Raw genomic sequence first — 15,099 nt, 5'->3', positions numbered from 1 at the left:
CGGTGTGAAGGCGGACCCTCCGAATCAAACCATCGGAACCCGGGAAGACCTGAAGAACCTTGCCAAGACGCATGGTTACGCGGCAGGAGGGGTTCGGTGAGGAGGACGATGTCGCCGACGCGCAGGCTGCGGGTGGGAGCAATCCGGCGTTGACGCATGCGGAGGGTGTGGAGATATTCTGCCCGCCAGCGGACCCAGAACCGATCAGCCAGGGCCTGAGCATGGGTCCAACGGCGGCGGAAAGTGTCGCCCAAGGAACGCTCTTCCCGGGGTAAGGGGAAACCAGCCCCGACGCGCAGAAGATGGTCAGGAGTAAGCGCCGTAGGCTCAGAAGCATCACCCGGGGAGGCCGGAAGGGGGCGGCTAATGAGAGTGGCCTCGACCTCACAAAACAACGTGCGCAGCCGGTCGTCGTCACGACACTGGGTGCCAATGATGGAGGACAGGATCTTGCGGACAGAACGGATCTGTCGTTCCCACACGCCACCCATGTGCGAGGCGGCAGGGGGCAGGAAGACCCACGCGATGGCCCTCCGATGTAAGGTTTCCTCCACCTTGGCGTCGTCCCGCCAGCTCCGGGCCGCGCCGTGCGATGAAGCGCATGAGGGCGTTGAGGAAAGCGGCAGCATCGAGGGAGTCCAGGACCTCTAAATGCGCCGCACGGGAGCTGAGGCAGGTGAAGACGCAGCCGAAACGCTTCACCGATCGCCGCATACAAGTGACACCGAACGGGCCGAAACAGTCGACCCCGGTGTGAGTGAAGGGTGGGTTGCCAGCAGCGATCCGTTCCACCGGCAACTCGCCCTGGCGTTGCACCAGCGGCGTGCTGTTCACCCGGCGACAAACGAAACAGTTACGCAGGAGGCGGTCGATCAAGGGGCGGCCCGCAACCACCCAGTACCGGCCACGTAAGCATGCCATGGTATGTTCTCTCCTGTAACCGCCCGGCAGGGGCAGTCAGTTGATGGTTAAGGAAAGACCCGTCTGTCTGATGCGATATCTAGTTTTATCGATCAAACCTGTCAATATGAAGTACATACCATCACACTCCGAGAATCATCTATCGTTAACTATTCTCGTCACTGCATTGATACATCAGTGATAACTGATTGGTGTCCAGTCGAGTACAAAAGACAATACATGGATCAGTATAACACATTATTATACACCGTCAGGTGTCCGACTGCCTGACGTACATACACATTAGAACACAACTTCAACGGAACTTGCACTGTCAGGGTTTATACACACCTCGGGCTCTCGGTCGCTCGTCCGCCTCAACGTCTTCCCTGCACCAATGTCCTTAACCGTCTGCCCTTTGCCTGGGCCTTTGTACTCGCTTCCCTCCTGTATGGGACATACTTATGGCTCTGAACAAGGACGCCATGGATTTGGTGACCTCTCTGACCGTAAAGTCATAAACATTCCCGACGATAAATGGCCTTTGCGATAGTAAACCTCTCCCTTATTCCTTCCTCTCCACTCTTCCACCTCTCTTCTCATCTCTCTCCACTTCTCACCCTCTCTCATTTTCCTCTATTTCCTCATATCGCCGTTGTCATCTCTCTCCACTTTTCACCCTCTCTCACTCATATCGCCATATCGCCTTGATGACCTCTCTGACCGTAAAGTCATAACATTCCCGACGATAAATGGCCTTTGCGATAGTATACCTCTCTTCTCATCTCTCTCCACTTCTCACCCTCTCTCATTTTCCTCTATTTCCTCATATCGCCGTTTTTATCTCTCTCCACTTCTTACCATCTCTCACTCATATCGCCATATCGCCAAACGGCGATAACATAAGCCACTTTGTACAATAACACTGTAGTACCTCAGTATTGACATCTTAATATCATATCTCTAGTTAGTTATATTGCATTGCCACTACTGTTTCATAACTATATATAACATACTACATTATCTCATTAATTACTAATGAGTTCCTAGAATAATAATAACGCCTTGTATCCTACTATATTACAATACTTAAATATTGAAAAGTACCTACCATACTCATAACTAGTACACTTGCATAGCTATACTGATTGATTGATTGATAGTTTATTGTTGCAAGTAAAACAACAAAGGAGAAGGGAGGATCATGCCATCCCAACCCCCAGGCAGTACAGAGTGTGATTATACAACTAAAGATACATGTGTAAGTAGCACCAGGAAACTAAAAATATACAATGGTGGGGGACAAGTGCTAAAAAAATAAAGGCCTTGATTTAGTCAAGGGAGCAGACATAAGGGACTGCACATATGGACTACAATCTAGGGGCAAATGCAGGATACTCATAAGCACAGCTGAAAGAATATTATTGTTAATGAACCAGCCCACCAGCCCAGGCAGGTCTCAGTGGCCCTGTGGGCGGTAGGCACTAATAGCAGAACATTGCAGGACATAGTGTTTGAGCGTGTGACCCCCTGGCCTGGCACACAAGCGGCAAGGTACAGGGTCAGCCCCACTGACCTCCCAGTAATATCTATAGCCCAGCCTCAGCCGCATCATCACCAGATCATAGGATGCACTAAGCCTACCATAAGTGTGGGTGCAGATACTTGATACCTGGGCATAGTGAATGCTGGAGGGACTACCATCCTGACACCTTAAGGCAAGCTGATTGGTAACAGACTCACTAACAAGGGATCTAGGTCTATTCTTAACATAATTATAGGTGTATTCAACACCTGGGTGTACATTGAGATCACCAGAGGCAGCACGAGCAAGTCTGCCTGCCTTTTCATTATGGGGCAGCATAACATGTGAGGGCACCCAGATGAAGTGTGCAGTAGCACCACAGCGCTCCAGCAGGCTAAGGGCACTTAGGAACTTATTGACTATATCACAGTCAGAAGGGGAGGAAGACAGAAGTGCATACAAGGCACATTGACTATCAACAAACAGGTACACATCTTTCCCGAGAGCTACAGTGATATGGAGGGCTTCATATATGGCATAGCGTTCTGCCCTTGTGGAAGACAGATGATCAGGAAGCCTCTTAGAAACCTCAGTGTCAGTGTATTCAGAGGGGGTGGCATAGTCCCTAATAAATAATCCACAACCAGTCTTGGTGCCATTGACAGATCCATCACAAAACACATGGACAGCCTGGGTGCAGGGATATGCAGACAATTTGGTCAGAAAATGGTCCTGCAGGACTTGAGAAAGCCAAGAATCTTTAGGTTTATCTAATTTTTCTATATCAACACTGACTCTATGAGGTTTCCAAGAGGGATAACAAGGGCTGCTAATGAGGGCAAGACACAGTTCAAGGACACCAAGGTCAGATAAGAGCTTGTGGAGCTTTCTAAGGTACGATTTGGCTGGAATGTTAGGCGTGGGCTGAAAGTTACCAAGAGCCTGCCTCAGCTGAGTGTCCCCGTGACAAATCATGCGGCAGACTGTGCGGCAAGTAATTTCCTGAATTCTGCAGACAACACTAGGCAGTTCCAACTCAGCTCGGAGGACTTCAAGCTTTGCCGTCCTGGGACAACCTAGAATAATCCGCATTGCCTCATTTTGTATGAGTTCCAAGGACTTCAGTTGAGAGGGGCTACAACGTACCAGAACTGGTGCAGCATAATCAGAGACCGAATGACAGAGAGATAGAACATCCTAAGAATGGGAATTCCTGCTCCAAGACCCTTGTTTGCTAATACACGTAACGGGGCAAGGCGAGGTAGACATACTAAATATTGCTTTTGCCGCCCATTTACTAAATTCTGATTATATACTTTAAGGAATTGTAAGTTTATAATGAATCTCTCAGAGCGGGTCATGAAGCTTTTGTAATAAATAAATGAATAAATAAATGAATAAAATATTACAATTGAGTAAGAAAGAAATTAAGCAAATTTTGCTGGTATATTTTAACCTCTTCACTGCCGGCTGCATTATTAAAGGTGATGTTTATGTTCGGACAAAAAATGGCGCCAGCGGGTGCTACGCAGGATCCTTGGGAAGTATGTGGATGGCCTTGGCAGCCAGCAGTGATTACTGATCAGTCTCCTCCCCGTGGCGTGTCCCGAGTCCAGCGTCCCACTCTCCCGTCTTTCTGTTATCCATGTGATCTCCGAGTCAGTGAGCGCGTAGCATCAGCCAAGAGAGGACGCCCGGTGTTCGCGCTGCTTAGCATCCCTGTGATCAGCATTTGTGGCGCAACAGAACTTGAATTTTCTTGTAACTATGAGGGAGGATGTCCACTCGAGCAACACTTTGGTGTTTTTTGTCAATGGACTGAAGGTGAGAAATTAGTATGATGGTGTTTACTATGAATGGACTGAAAGTGAAAAAACTAGTTGGCTCTTGGTATGCAGTCGTAAAGTTTGGTGTGTGACCTTATATTTAAGACTAATCATTGTTTTCTGACAATTATTTGTTACTTTCTGCAGTACTGATAATCTGCCATACACTGATTAGTTCACCGATAGTGGAATACCGCACTTATACGTACCACAGCTTGTTATGTAAAAGTAGTCCTGCCCAACCCCTTCGTGTGTGTGTGTGTGTGTGTGTGTGTGTGTAATATCTTTTGCCCCTGCGTTTTATCGACTAAACGTAGTCTGTAGTGCCTCTTTCAATGTGGGACTTTCTAAGCTGAATTTTGATAGAAGACAAAACTATCTGGTTCCTCGGAAAGAGACGGAGATGCAATATCTCGATCCTATTAGCTAATCAAAAGGGACGTACAGTACGTAATGTATTACTCGTATAAGGCTACGTACTTTGGTATTTCGTTCAAATACTTAAAATAATTTCGTATGCATATATATATATATATATATATATATATATATATATATATATATATATATATATATATATATATATATATATATATATATAATATTATGTGTGTGTGTGTGTAATATAATTGTTGGTACCTAGTAAATGAGAAGCAGCAGTGAACCCTATACTATAGAACGGACACTTGCCCCAGCCTTGTCATTAAGCCGCGAACTTTTGAAAATCAATCGCTTTGGTGCGAATCGCCATAACTCCCTTATTTCTGGGGCTACAGAAACTTTTTTGGTATTAATCGACGGCAAAATAAAAAGTGCTTTATTGTTTATATACCGACCGGGCTCGACCACACACACACACACACACACACACACACACAATATATATATATATATATATATATATATATATATATATATATATATATATATATATATATATATATATATATATATATATATTATATAATATTTATATATATTATAGATATATAATTTTATTTTCCATCAAAAAGCAAAGCCTAAACAGTCGATACGGGTGGTAAGTCAAATCATTAGAATGGGTCACACAGCATTGGAAGCCTGATTTCAATCACCTTTTCATGGTATTTGTAATGAAATGGCGAGAAGAAATTTGGGATGCCAGGTTGGCAACAGAGTGGCGTTGCTGTGCAAGAATTAAAGAAAAGAGAGCTATCCAAAATCCTTATACAAGAGTTAACCAGCATCGTCATTCTTTTATCTCTTTCAGTGGTAAACTCTGGAAAAGCTTTAATTCGTCTGTATTTTCTCCTCCCTACGACTTAAACTCTTTCTCAAGAGGGAGAATCAAGCAGGCTTGTGCTCAAGTACATTTTCTGTACTCGAGTACAAATACGATTGCATTTATATATCACCGATCCAAGTACAAGTAGTCAGCTTTATAGCTGAACTCGAGTCCAAGTTGAGGACTTTCGTACTGTACTCGAATCCAAGGACAAGTTACTAATTATTGAAGCAATCTTAAGATTTTTTCAGCAGCATATTATATATATATATATATATATATATATATATATATATATATATATATATATATATATATATATATATATATATATATATATATATATATATATATATGTTACGCTCAATGTGGATAATTGCTTAATGTACACATTAGGCAGAAAATTGCCTAATGTTGACATTAGGCAAGCTATTTGCTTAATGTCTACAAATTGTCAATATTAGGCAAAAAACTGCCCGATGTTCACATTATGCAGCTCAATTGTACCCAATGTGAATTGCTTTAACAAAATTTGCGTAATGTTAACATTGTGCATATTGTTAGAGACTTACGTTAGCATATATTACGGTCGATAAAGAGACAGTTTCAAGAATTGCAATTTAATACAATAAACAAATAAATTCAATGAATGATCAATAAAAGAGATAAAAGTCAATGAAGGATATCTCAAGGTTGAGTGAAGGCGACTTAGTAATTTTTGCTTGATCTCCCCGGGTGACATCGCGAGTTACATTTAAGATTTTATCTTAGACAACTGCATCGTCCTGATGTGCAATGAGTTGTACACTGACACTTTGTATATCCTTGCCCGCCAGTGGCTCTTGCTGTTGCTGTTCTAATTGATAGGCAGACATCAGGAACCTCTTCCGCTTTTATCAGAGGCTGTTCGATTGCACTCAGGTCTGCAGCTGTAAATTTTGGTCCTAGAATTCCCTCCCGGCAACCAACAGTGTATAGCCCATCTTGTTCCTTGATGACGACTACTAACAGATTTCTGGGATCTGTTGGACCACGATCCACACCCGGTACCCTCAGCGTAGCACACTGACCGATGGACAATGGTCTAAGCAGGTGTTTGCCGCGTCTTGTCATCCGTGCTGCTGCCTTAGATTGTCCTTGATCAGCCAAAGCACGGATCTTTTGGAAAGTTGAAACTACTGTTTCTGTCTTTGCCTGTGCCTCTGCCCCTACTTCTGCCTGTGCCTCCGCCTCTGTTTCTGCCTCTGCCCCTGTTTCTGCCTCTGCCCCTGTTTCTGCCTCTGCCCCTGTTTCTGCCTCTGCCCCTGTTTCTGCCTCTGCCCCTGTTTCTGCCTCTGCCCCTGTTTCTGCCTCTGCCCCTGTTTCTGCCCCTGCCTCTGTTTCTGCCTCTGCTTCTGCCTCTGTTTCTGCCTCTGTTTCTGCCTCTGTTTCTGCCTCTGCTTCTGCCTCTGCCCCTGCCTCTGCTTCTGCCTCTGCCCCTGCCTCTGCTTCTGCCTCTGCCCCTGCCTCTGCTTCTGCCTCTGTAGGAAGTTCAGTGTCAGCATTTTCAGGTTCTTTTGACTCCAGAAATGCCTCAAGGTCTTCCTCGGTAAATATCTCACGAAGAGCTGTACTTGGCAGGATAGATGATTCTAATCCAACCTGCGGATCTTGTCCAAACGTAACTTTGAATGGGCTGTGGCCAGTTGTTTCATGACGGCTGATATTAACTTGCCACTGAACAAACTTGAGGCCTACTGACCACTTCCTGCTGTTATTTTCCTTCATCCAAATGGTCAGTTTGTCCTGGATGACACCGTTTAGACGTTCAACAGCGCCCTGGCTTTGAGGATGACGTGGACGTCCAGTCACCAGCTTTAGCTGTGGCCACAGCACTGCAAGCTCAGCGATGATGGCATTAACAAACTCCCGTCCGTTGTCTGACTGCAAAATAGCAGGTGCTCCAAATGTCAAAAATATGTCTAGAAGATTCGCTGCAACCTCTTCTGCTCTTTTTGTTGTAAGTGGACGCAACACGCAGAATTTGGTAAAGTGATTTACAAATGTCATGATGTACTTGAAGTCTCCATCTGGCAATGTTTGAAAATTTATAAGATCGATCTGGCATCTTGAATAGATATGATGACTGCGTATTGGTTTCACTACCAGACCCTTTGGAACTTTTCTGTTTCTTTCTTAATGGCAATGCTCACAAAATGAAATGTGCTCCTCGCTTACCCTGTACACAGCGACTCTTAATGATAGATTCAAGGCTTCGAACAACATTCTTTGAATCTCCAATTCAGCGATCGTAGTTCTTCATTCTATTCACATCAGGCAAAATACCATTGCCTAATCTGAAAGTCTTGCTGAAAGTCAACATTATGCAGGTAATTTGCCTATTGTAAACATTGTGCAAATAGCTTTCCTAATGTCAACAATAGGCAATTTTCTGCCTAATGTTCACATTAGGTAATTATCCACATTGAGCGTAACATATATATATATATATATATATATATATATATATATATAGATATATATATATATATAGAGATATAGATATAGATATATATATAGATATAGATATAGATATAGATATAGATATAGATAGATATAGATATAGATATAGATATATATAGATATATATAGATATATATAGATATATATAGATAGATAGGTGTGTGTGTGTGTGTGTGTGTGTGTGTGTGTGTGTGTAATTTATATCATAGTATACTAGTAATGAAACTCAGATAAAATCATGATGCAATATGGATAATGAAACTCAAATACTATCTTCTAATATTCTAAATCAAAACTGGCGACATAATTATTCAATGAACCTCAGAGCTTCACGGCTTCGTTCAGGTCCATAATTGTGCTCTGCAGCTTTATGCTTGTCTACTGAAACCTTTCCATGACGGCAGACCAGAACACCAGCAAGATGCAATTATCCAAGGTATTCAACTTGGATAAAATTCCCCTTGCCTCGTGTCATGCTTGACTGTTTCATCCGGGTTTTCTGTGAATTGCTCTAAAACCATCCTTATTTTTTCATATCCACTGTTGAGTGCCTTTGAAGCATCGGTGTGGGCAGCTGCATCTAGTGTCACTCAGGCGTTTGACAACAGGCAGGCCATCAAGGGCATTGACTAACAGTTCCCACCAATGAGTTGATGCTGTGAAGAAGCAGTGGATATTCTAAATTAATTCAAAGAATTTGTAAGCAGCAGAAATGTTGTCCACAGCAGAATGGTCAACTAGGTTGAGGAAATGGGCTAAGCAAGGAATGGAGTCAGCAAGAGGATTATTTTCCCGAGTATTTGCCACTCATGTTTGTTTGACGCATTAGTATCATATGATTGGCCTCTACAGTCACTTAATTCCCTATAATAGATATGAGTTGGTCACATGTAGTAAAAGACAAGTAAGAAACTGACCCCTTCCCCTTGTTGCCATACTTTTCTAAGTTAGCAGCTAAAAAGGGATCAAACTGGGAAAGCAATTCCAGTGTGCCAAGTTGCCATTGCTTGGTGACCCAATCGCCTGGTCATTACCTTGAAAGGCTAGACCTCTTTCAGCTAAAAAATTGATTGTAGTAACTACTCTTTCCAGCACAGCTTTAGGATAAATGCGCTTAACTTGGCACTGCTCAATCAACAGTGACTTCACACAGCCAAATGCTTTTGCCCTTCGGCGCATAATTATATTCCTGTCCTCTACATACCCAGAATCCCGCTTAACCAGTATACCCACACACGTGCATGGGATCAACCGATCATTATCGCCATGACGTAAAATTAAAAGCTTCCTAACTTATCGCCTCCGTGGTCTAGTGGTCATCGTGCCTGGCTACTACTCCCCGGGCATGGGTTCGAATCCCGGCCCGGGTAGTCGGCGTGCAGCTCACCCAGCTGTTCATCCTCCATTTCGGGCTGGTCGATAAATGGGTACCTGGGGAAACCTGGGGAAGGTAAACTGTGGTAACCCGGATGTCACACTGGCCCTGTGTCCCGGTGTGGTGTCATCTGTCATCTGGTATCGTAAGACATCCCATCCTTAATTTCGCATCGCGTAACCAATTCTTTACTATCACAGAGTAACTAAGTGAAGCATCTGAGTGTAAAAAAAGTACCAAGGAGGACCTAAAAAGCAATGCAAAGCAGAACAGGTCACAAGAAGAAGAAGAGTGAGTGTTGATATCCTAGTTATATACATACATACGTCATCATTTGCTTTCATAATAATATAAATAAACTTGGGTGGGACAGATCCCGACAAGCAGTCGACAAAAGACACGGTACCGTGTCGAAATTCATGTATGTATTCAGGATGGGATGTCTCACGATCTTGGGATGTCTCTTGACACCACACCGGGGTAATGGGCTCCCTCCCACCACAGGCTCAAGAGCCAATGCGACAGAGGTGAGCACCGCGACCACGCGCTGCTACATGCAGCGTATGCCCCCAACTTTACCTTTACCTTAACTTATCGAGCATTAAGGTAATTATAACCGTTATACCAAACAATACCATATATTCATGACCATATCAGAACTACAGTATAAGAAAGATATCTGCAAATATCACATTTACAATCCTTCGGCCAGTGTGCCTGCGTAGCAGACTTGATCTCACGGCTCAAGAATCATAACACACCAGAAAATACAAACGTTCGGACTTCAGTTTCGACTCTGTGTATGTTAATGTTATGTTACATAGGTGTTTATGTCTGTTACCTTACCCACATTTTTTTCATCATGTTATAGACCCATTTATGAGTATGAATCTCTTAACACGCAGTACTATTTGCTAATGTTTATCAGTATGTTACCAATTTGTGTAGTTATTCAAAGGGGGGGCTCTAAAATTAGGGGCAGCCAGTGGGGCACAGCCCTAAAATACGGGGGCACGTGCTTCCCATAGTTCTGCCATTGCGTGGGCCCCTGCTCTTGGTGGGCTCCTAGGCTTCAGTCTAGTCAGCCTTATGGATAATACGGCACTGCAGTCCCATGTATGATTATTATGCATGAATTTATGTATATTTGTGCTTGGGTTGTTTACTCGGTGTCGTCCGCGGCTGGTGGGCGCCAAGGTTCCTCGTATACCCACCTCAGTACTAACTCGTCAGTCTAGAATTCATTCTTTGGTCGGAAAGCAAACAAATAAATGTACATTAGCATATTTATAGTCATTTCCTTGTCTCCTTTGGTGATAACGTTGACGTGAGTGTTGTCCAGACGGCCGTGTTGGTTACTGACTCACCTCCTCTACACCTCCGCCTGTCCGCGCTAACTCTTCTAGAGTCCCCGGAAACCCTCCCCTGAGTCCCCCATTTTGAATTACTTAAACTTTAAGGTTCCCTGCGAGCTAGGAGTGGCCTTGATCGCCCTTAGATCGCCGGGTGGTGGCAGCATTTACCCTCAGGGCGAGTTTCTGGCCTCAGGTTTTGACTCCCCCCTTATTTCCCCGTTTCCTTTGATTTTCACGCATCACCTGGTGCCCCAATGGACCGCATTGGCTTTACAGGCAGCGCCACATGTGGCCACTCAACTCAAAGCTGTCCTTTCCATAGAGTTCAAGTTATAGACTAGAGTGCGTCTGAGGCTGTCTCCGGGATACACGGCCATGGTGCCGCCATCACTCCAAGCCGATGATGCACACATTTCACTCCTACCCGATTTCAGTTTTCTCCATGTCAAATTGTAGAGTCAGGAAATCGGGTAGGAGTAAAGTGTGTGCAGTCGTTGGCTTGGAGCGGTGGCGGTTACTAAGGCCTTGTATCCTGGAGGCAGCCTCAGACGCACTCCTGTACAGAACTTGAATTCTATGGAAAGTACTGCTTTGACAGTTCACCGACTGGCCATGTGTGGCGCTGCCTGTATAGCCAATACGGTCCATTTTCAGGGCACTACACACACACTAGGATGTAGTTGTTGCAATAAATGTTCTGTGCGATTCCAAGGTATTGTGAAGATTAGTCATCAATGATTATAGTTCAATAGCACTTAATTTAATTTTAAAACTTATTATTGATCAAAAAAAATAATACAGTAAAATACTAAGGCCATGTAAACGTGTTTCATTTTGCTTGAAAGTCAAAATAGCTAGGTTTAGAGAATACTGTAGGAAAATGTCTTCAACATATGATAATGACATTGGTAGGCCTACCCATGAAAATGAAGACTGTGCAACCTTATACATTAGGCTGTTAAATAAAGATAGACTTATAACCCAACAAAGAGGAGTTTCTAGCTGTAGACCCTTCACATGAGCAAATAGTAACCTAGCCTATCACAGCTGAAATAGTAACATTTCCCCGCATTTTAAAATCTCAGAAACGAGTAATAATAATGGAAACGGTTACCAGAGTGATGATTAGTAAATACAATCTAAACTAATGTGTTCACTCTTAAAATGAGTTAGGTGTGATTCTAGAGTTTTACCAAGACAGGCATGGCTCACCCAAAAACTAGCTTTTGTTCATCTAAACTCTTGTAACACGTCCAGTCTATTAGACTGTGGCCTTGATGAGACTGAAATATCCATTGTGAGTCTGTAACAACAGCTAGAGCCCTGTGGGAGAGATCACATCCAATAATTTTGGCCATAAGGGTCACAGCTTTCTTCATCAGCTTCGATGTCTGGACCTGAGGTGAACGATTGTTTCAATCCTTGTAGCTGTGTCTCTCTCACAATGATTTCCATAGACAGTACAAAGGGAGGGCGGTTATGACAGCAAGACACACACAGTGGCAGTGTGTGTGTCTTGTTGTCATAACCGATGGTTTCCTCCCAAGACGATTGACTGTTAGGACACCTCTGTCTTCTCAGCTGCCTTGCAGTTAAATTATACACTCTGTATCCCCTCTGTGGAATATTGTTACAGCCGAAGGCTAGGCACCACCTCAAAATAAGAAAAAAATGATCCGCAAGAGCGACGAGACACCGTGCTTTGAAGTCGGCGCGGTGCTCGAAGGGCCAATAATGGCGCCCAGGAGCCTTATACACAGGGCCGCCTATGTCGGGACTTTCTCTATCAAGGGACTTTAGAGTCACTCCCGTCCGCTGTTTCAACAGGACACTGCGACTGTCATTACGCCACTCGTATACACTGTACAAGGATCAAAATCACTGAATACTTGTGCTTGAGTTTCAGAAGGTATATGTTTTTTTTTCTTTTACTTTCTCTTAGTAAATTATTTCATTTTTTTATCATTTTAGGATATTCTTCGAGGTAAACTCAAATTGTACCGTTGATAAGGAAAATTGTACCGCTCCATGCAAATTGTACCAAAAATGGCCTTATTTTGAAATGTAGGACCATAGTACCATTAGCTTCAAAATGTACCATTTTGGTTCAGTTGTACCGCAGGTGGCAACACTGTTCAGAGTGCCTGAAAAAATGACAGTTAACGTAACCGTCCTTAGCGTCACCATAAGTTTGAGGTGCTATACAGGAATATATTGCAAGATTTATTAGCCTAGGATTTCATTCTGAGGTTCTTGTTATCAACTCAGCAACAAAATAAGCTTGTGCATGTGTTAATAAAACATACAGTTTAACTAACAAATGTTTATTCTCTCTCTCTCTCTCTCTCTCTCTCTCTCTCTCTCTCTCTCTCTCTCTCTCTCTCTCTCTCTCTCTCTCTCTCTCTCTCTCACACACACACACACACATTTGAGACTAGTCCATGATTGTCGGAGGCAAAGGTTTTTTCGTCGCAGAAGAGGACCATCTCCAAAAACGATGCCTCTGCTGGTAGAAATTCTAGCGCGAAGCCTAGGCGCTCCTCCCTGGGCCTAGATCCAAGAAGCGTTAACGATCTCGCTAACTGAGATACCGATGTAAACATTCGTTAATGGCATCCAAGAAGCTAAACTATGACGTCACAGCGTGGTTAACTTAACGAGAGCCCCAGCTCCTTCGTAAACGTAACGAAGTTCATCATGATAAACTTATTTATGATTTTTTAGCAATAGATATAGGTTTTAGAGTACACTGAGCAAATCTAATTATAAAAGGATGATCTTTACACACTGCACACGACTAAAATATCAACACAAACGCTGCCTCGCTGCTGCTTACCTCCGCCCCGGCCCATGCCCCGGCCCCCTCCCCGCTAAAGAGTGTCACTGTCACAGAAAATCTGGCATCTCTAGGTACCATTGCCAGATAGTCGTACTCAGAGCGTCATATTTACCGGTTTCTGACCTTTAACTATTGCCCAGAAGCACTAATAATCAATCATTATGACTGTAACAATATATGAATCCAGTTATCGGGGCCCAGGAGAGAGTTTTTGTCACAGAGTTATATACCTAGAGCGCGCGCTTCCGTGTTTTGGGGTTGGCGGCGGGTGAGGCAAGCTACCCTGGCGCGGCAGCCATCTTGGGGAGCCCACTTTCCCTCACTCTGTGGTGGTGGTTTTGATGGTGGTGGTGGTGATGGTGGTGGTGGTGGTGATGATGATGGTGGTGGTGGTGGTGGTGATAATGGTGATGGTGGTGGTGATGATGGTCGTGGTGGTGGTGGTGGTGATGATGGTGGTGATGATGGTGATGATGGTGGTGGTGATGATGGTGCTGATGGTGGTGATGGTGGTGGTGGTGATGGTGGTGGTGGTGGTGGTGATGGTGGTGGTGGTGATGGTGGTGGTTGTGGTGGTGGTGGCGGTGGTGATGGTGGTGGTGATGGTGGTGGTGGTGGTACGTGATAGTGGTGGTGGTGATGGTGGAACATGATAATGGTGGTGGTGGTGATGGTCTTGGTGATGGTGGTTTTCATAAACAGAGAGAGAGAGAGAGAGAGAAAAATTATAAAACCTGAGTTATGTCATGTCATGTCTCTCTCTCTCTCTCTCTCTCTCAACCAACTCCTCCACCCACCACTATCACCACCACCATCACCACCACTATAGCACCACCACCACCACTATAGCACCACCACCACCACAATCATCACCACCACCACCACCATCATCACCACCACCATCACCAATAACAACACCACCACCACCATCACCACCTACCACTTACCTCCACTTTGAAGTTGCCGGCTGGAGCACAGAGTTGGCTGGACTGGGCTCCCAAAGATGGCGGCCGAGGTACTTCCGGTTTCCGCACCCAAGTGTGGCTCGCGCGCTCTAGGTATATAACTCTGTAGTTTTTGTGTCGGAAATCGGCAACCATAAGAGGCTGAGGACGACTTGCTGCCACCTATAGGCTGCTTCTTCTTCCGTTTTACCCCGTAGTCATGTTTCCCCATAATGACTGCCTCTCTCTTCTCCACCTCCTCAACCATTGTCAGCAGCTCAGACTCACTGAACCTCGGCCGCCGCATTTTCCTTAGTGGTTCAACCTTTTTCTGGGTAAAAGTACTTTCCTGCCGTGTGTAAGGTGAGGGTTATCGTACTCAATGCATAGTATTTACCGGTTTCTAACGCCTAAGTTGCCTAACTATTGCCAAGAAACATCAGAATCTAACTCTTTTAACTATAACTATAAATGAGTATCGTTATTGCAGCCCAGAAGACCGTTTTGGGTTAGGAAGTTGGAAATATAAGCGGCTGAGTACAACAATCTGACAACGTTGGCCGCCACAG

The 15,099-nt window shown here is 44.2% G+C and overlaps 1 protein-coding gene across 1 annotated transcript in view; it reads left to right on the top strand.

The window, feature by feature from the left end:
* The first annotated feature begins 4,027 nt into the window (after positions 1-4,027).
* Positions 4,028-15,099, top strand: part of LOC127003247 (xanthine dehydrogenase-like) — a 30,361-nt gene continuing 19,289 nt past the window's right edge. Inside the window, exon 1 of the mRNA XM_050869653.1 lies at positions 4,028-4,249. Within this exon, the coding sequence (XP_050725610.1) occupies positions 4,193-4,249 (57 nt within the window). The 5' untranslated portion in view covers positions 4,028-4,192. The remainder of the gene's footprint in view (positions 4,250-15,099) is intronic.

The sequence above is a fragment of the Eriocheir sinensis genome, chromosome 3, assembly GCF_024679095.1.
Source record: "Eriocheir sinensis breed Jianghai 21 chromosome 3, ASM2467909v1, whole genome shotgun sequence".
NCBI lineage: Eukaryota > Metazoa > Arthropoda > Malacostraca > Decapoda > Varunidae > Eriocheir > Eriocheir sinensis.
Note: the sequence above shows the minus strand (reverse complement) of the source record. Positions and strands in the feature narration are given on the sequence as shown.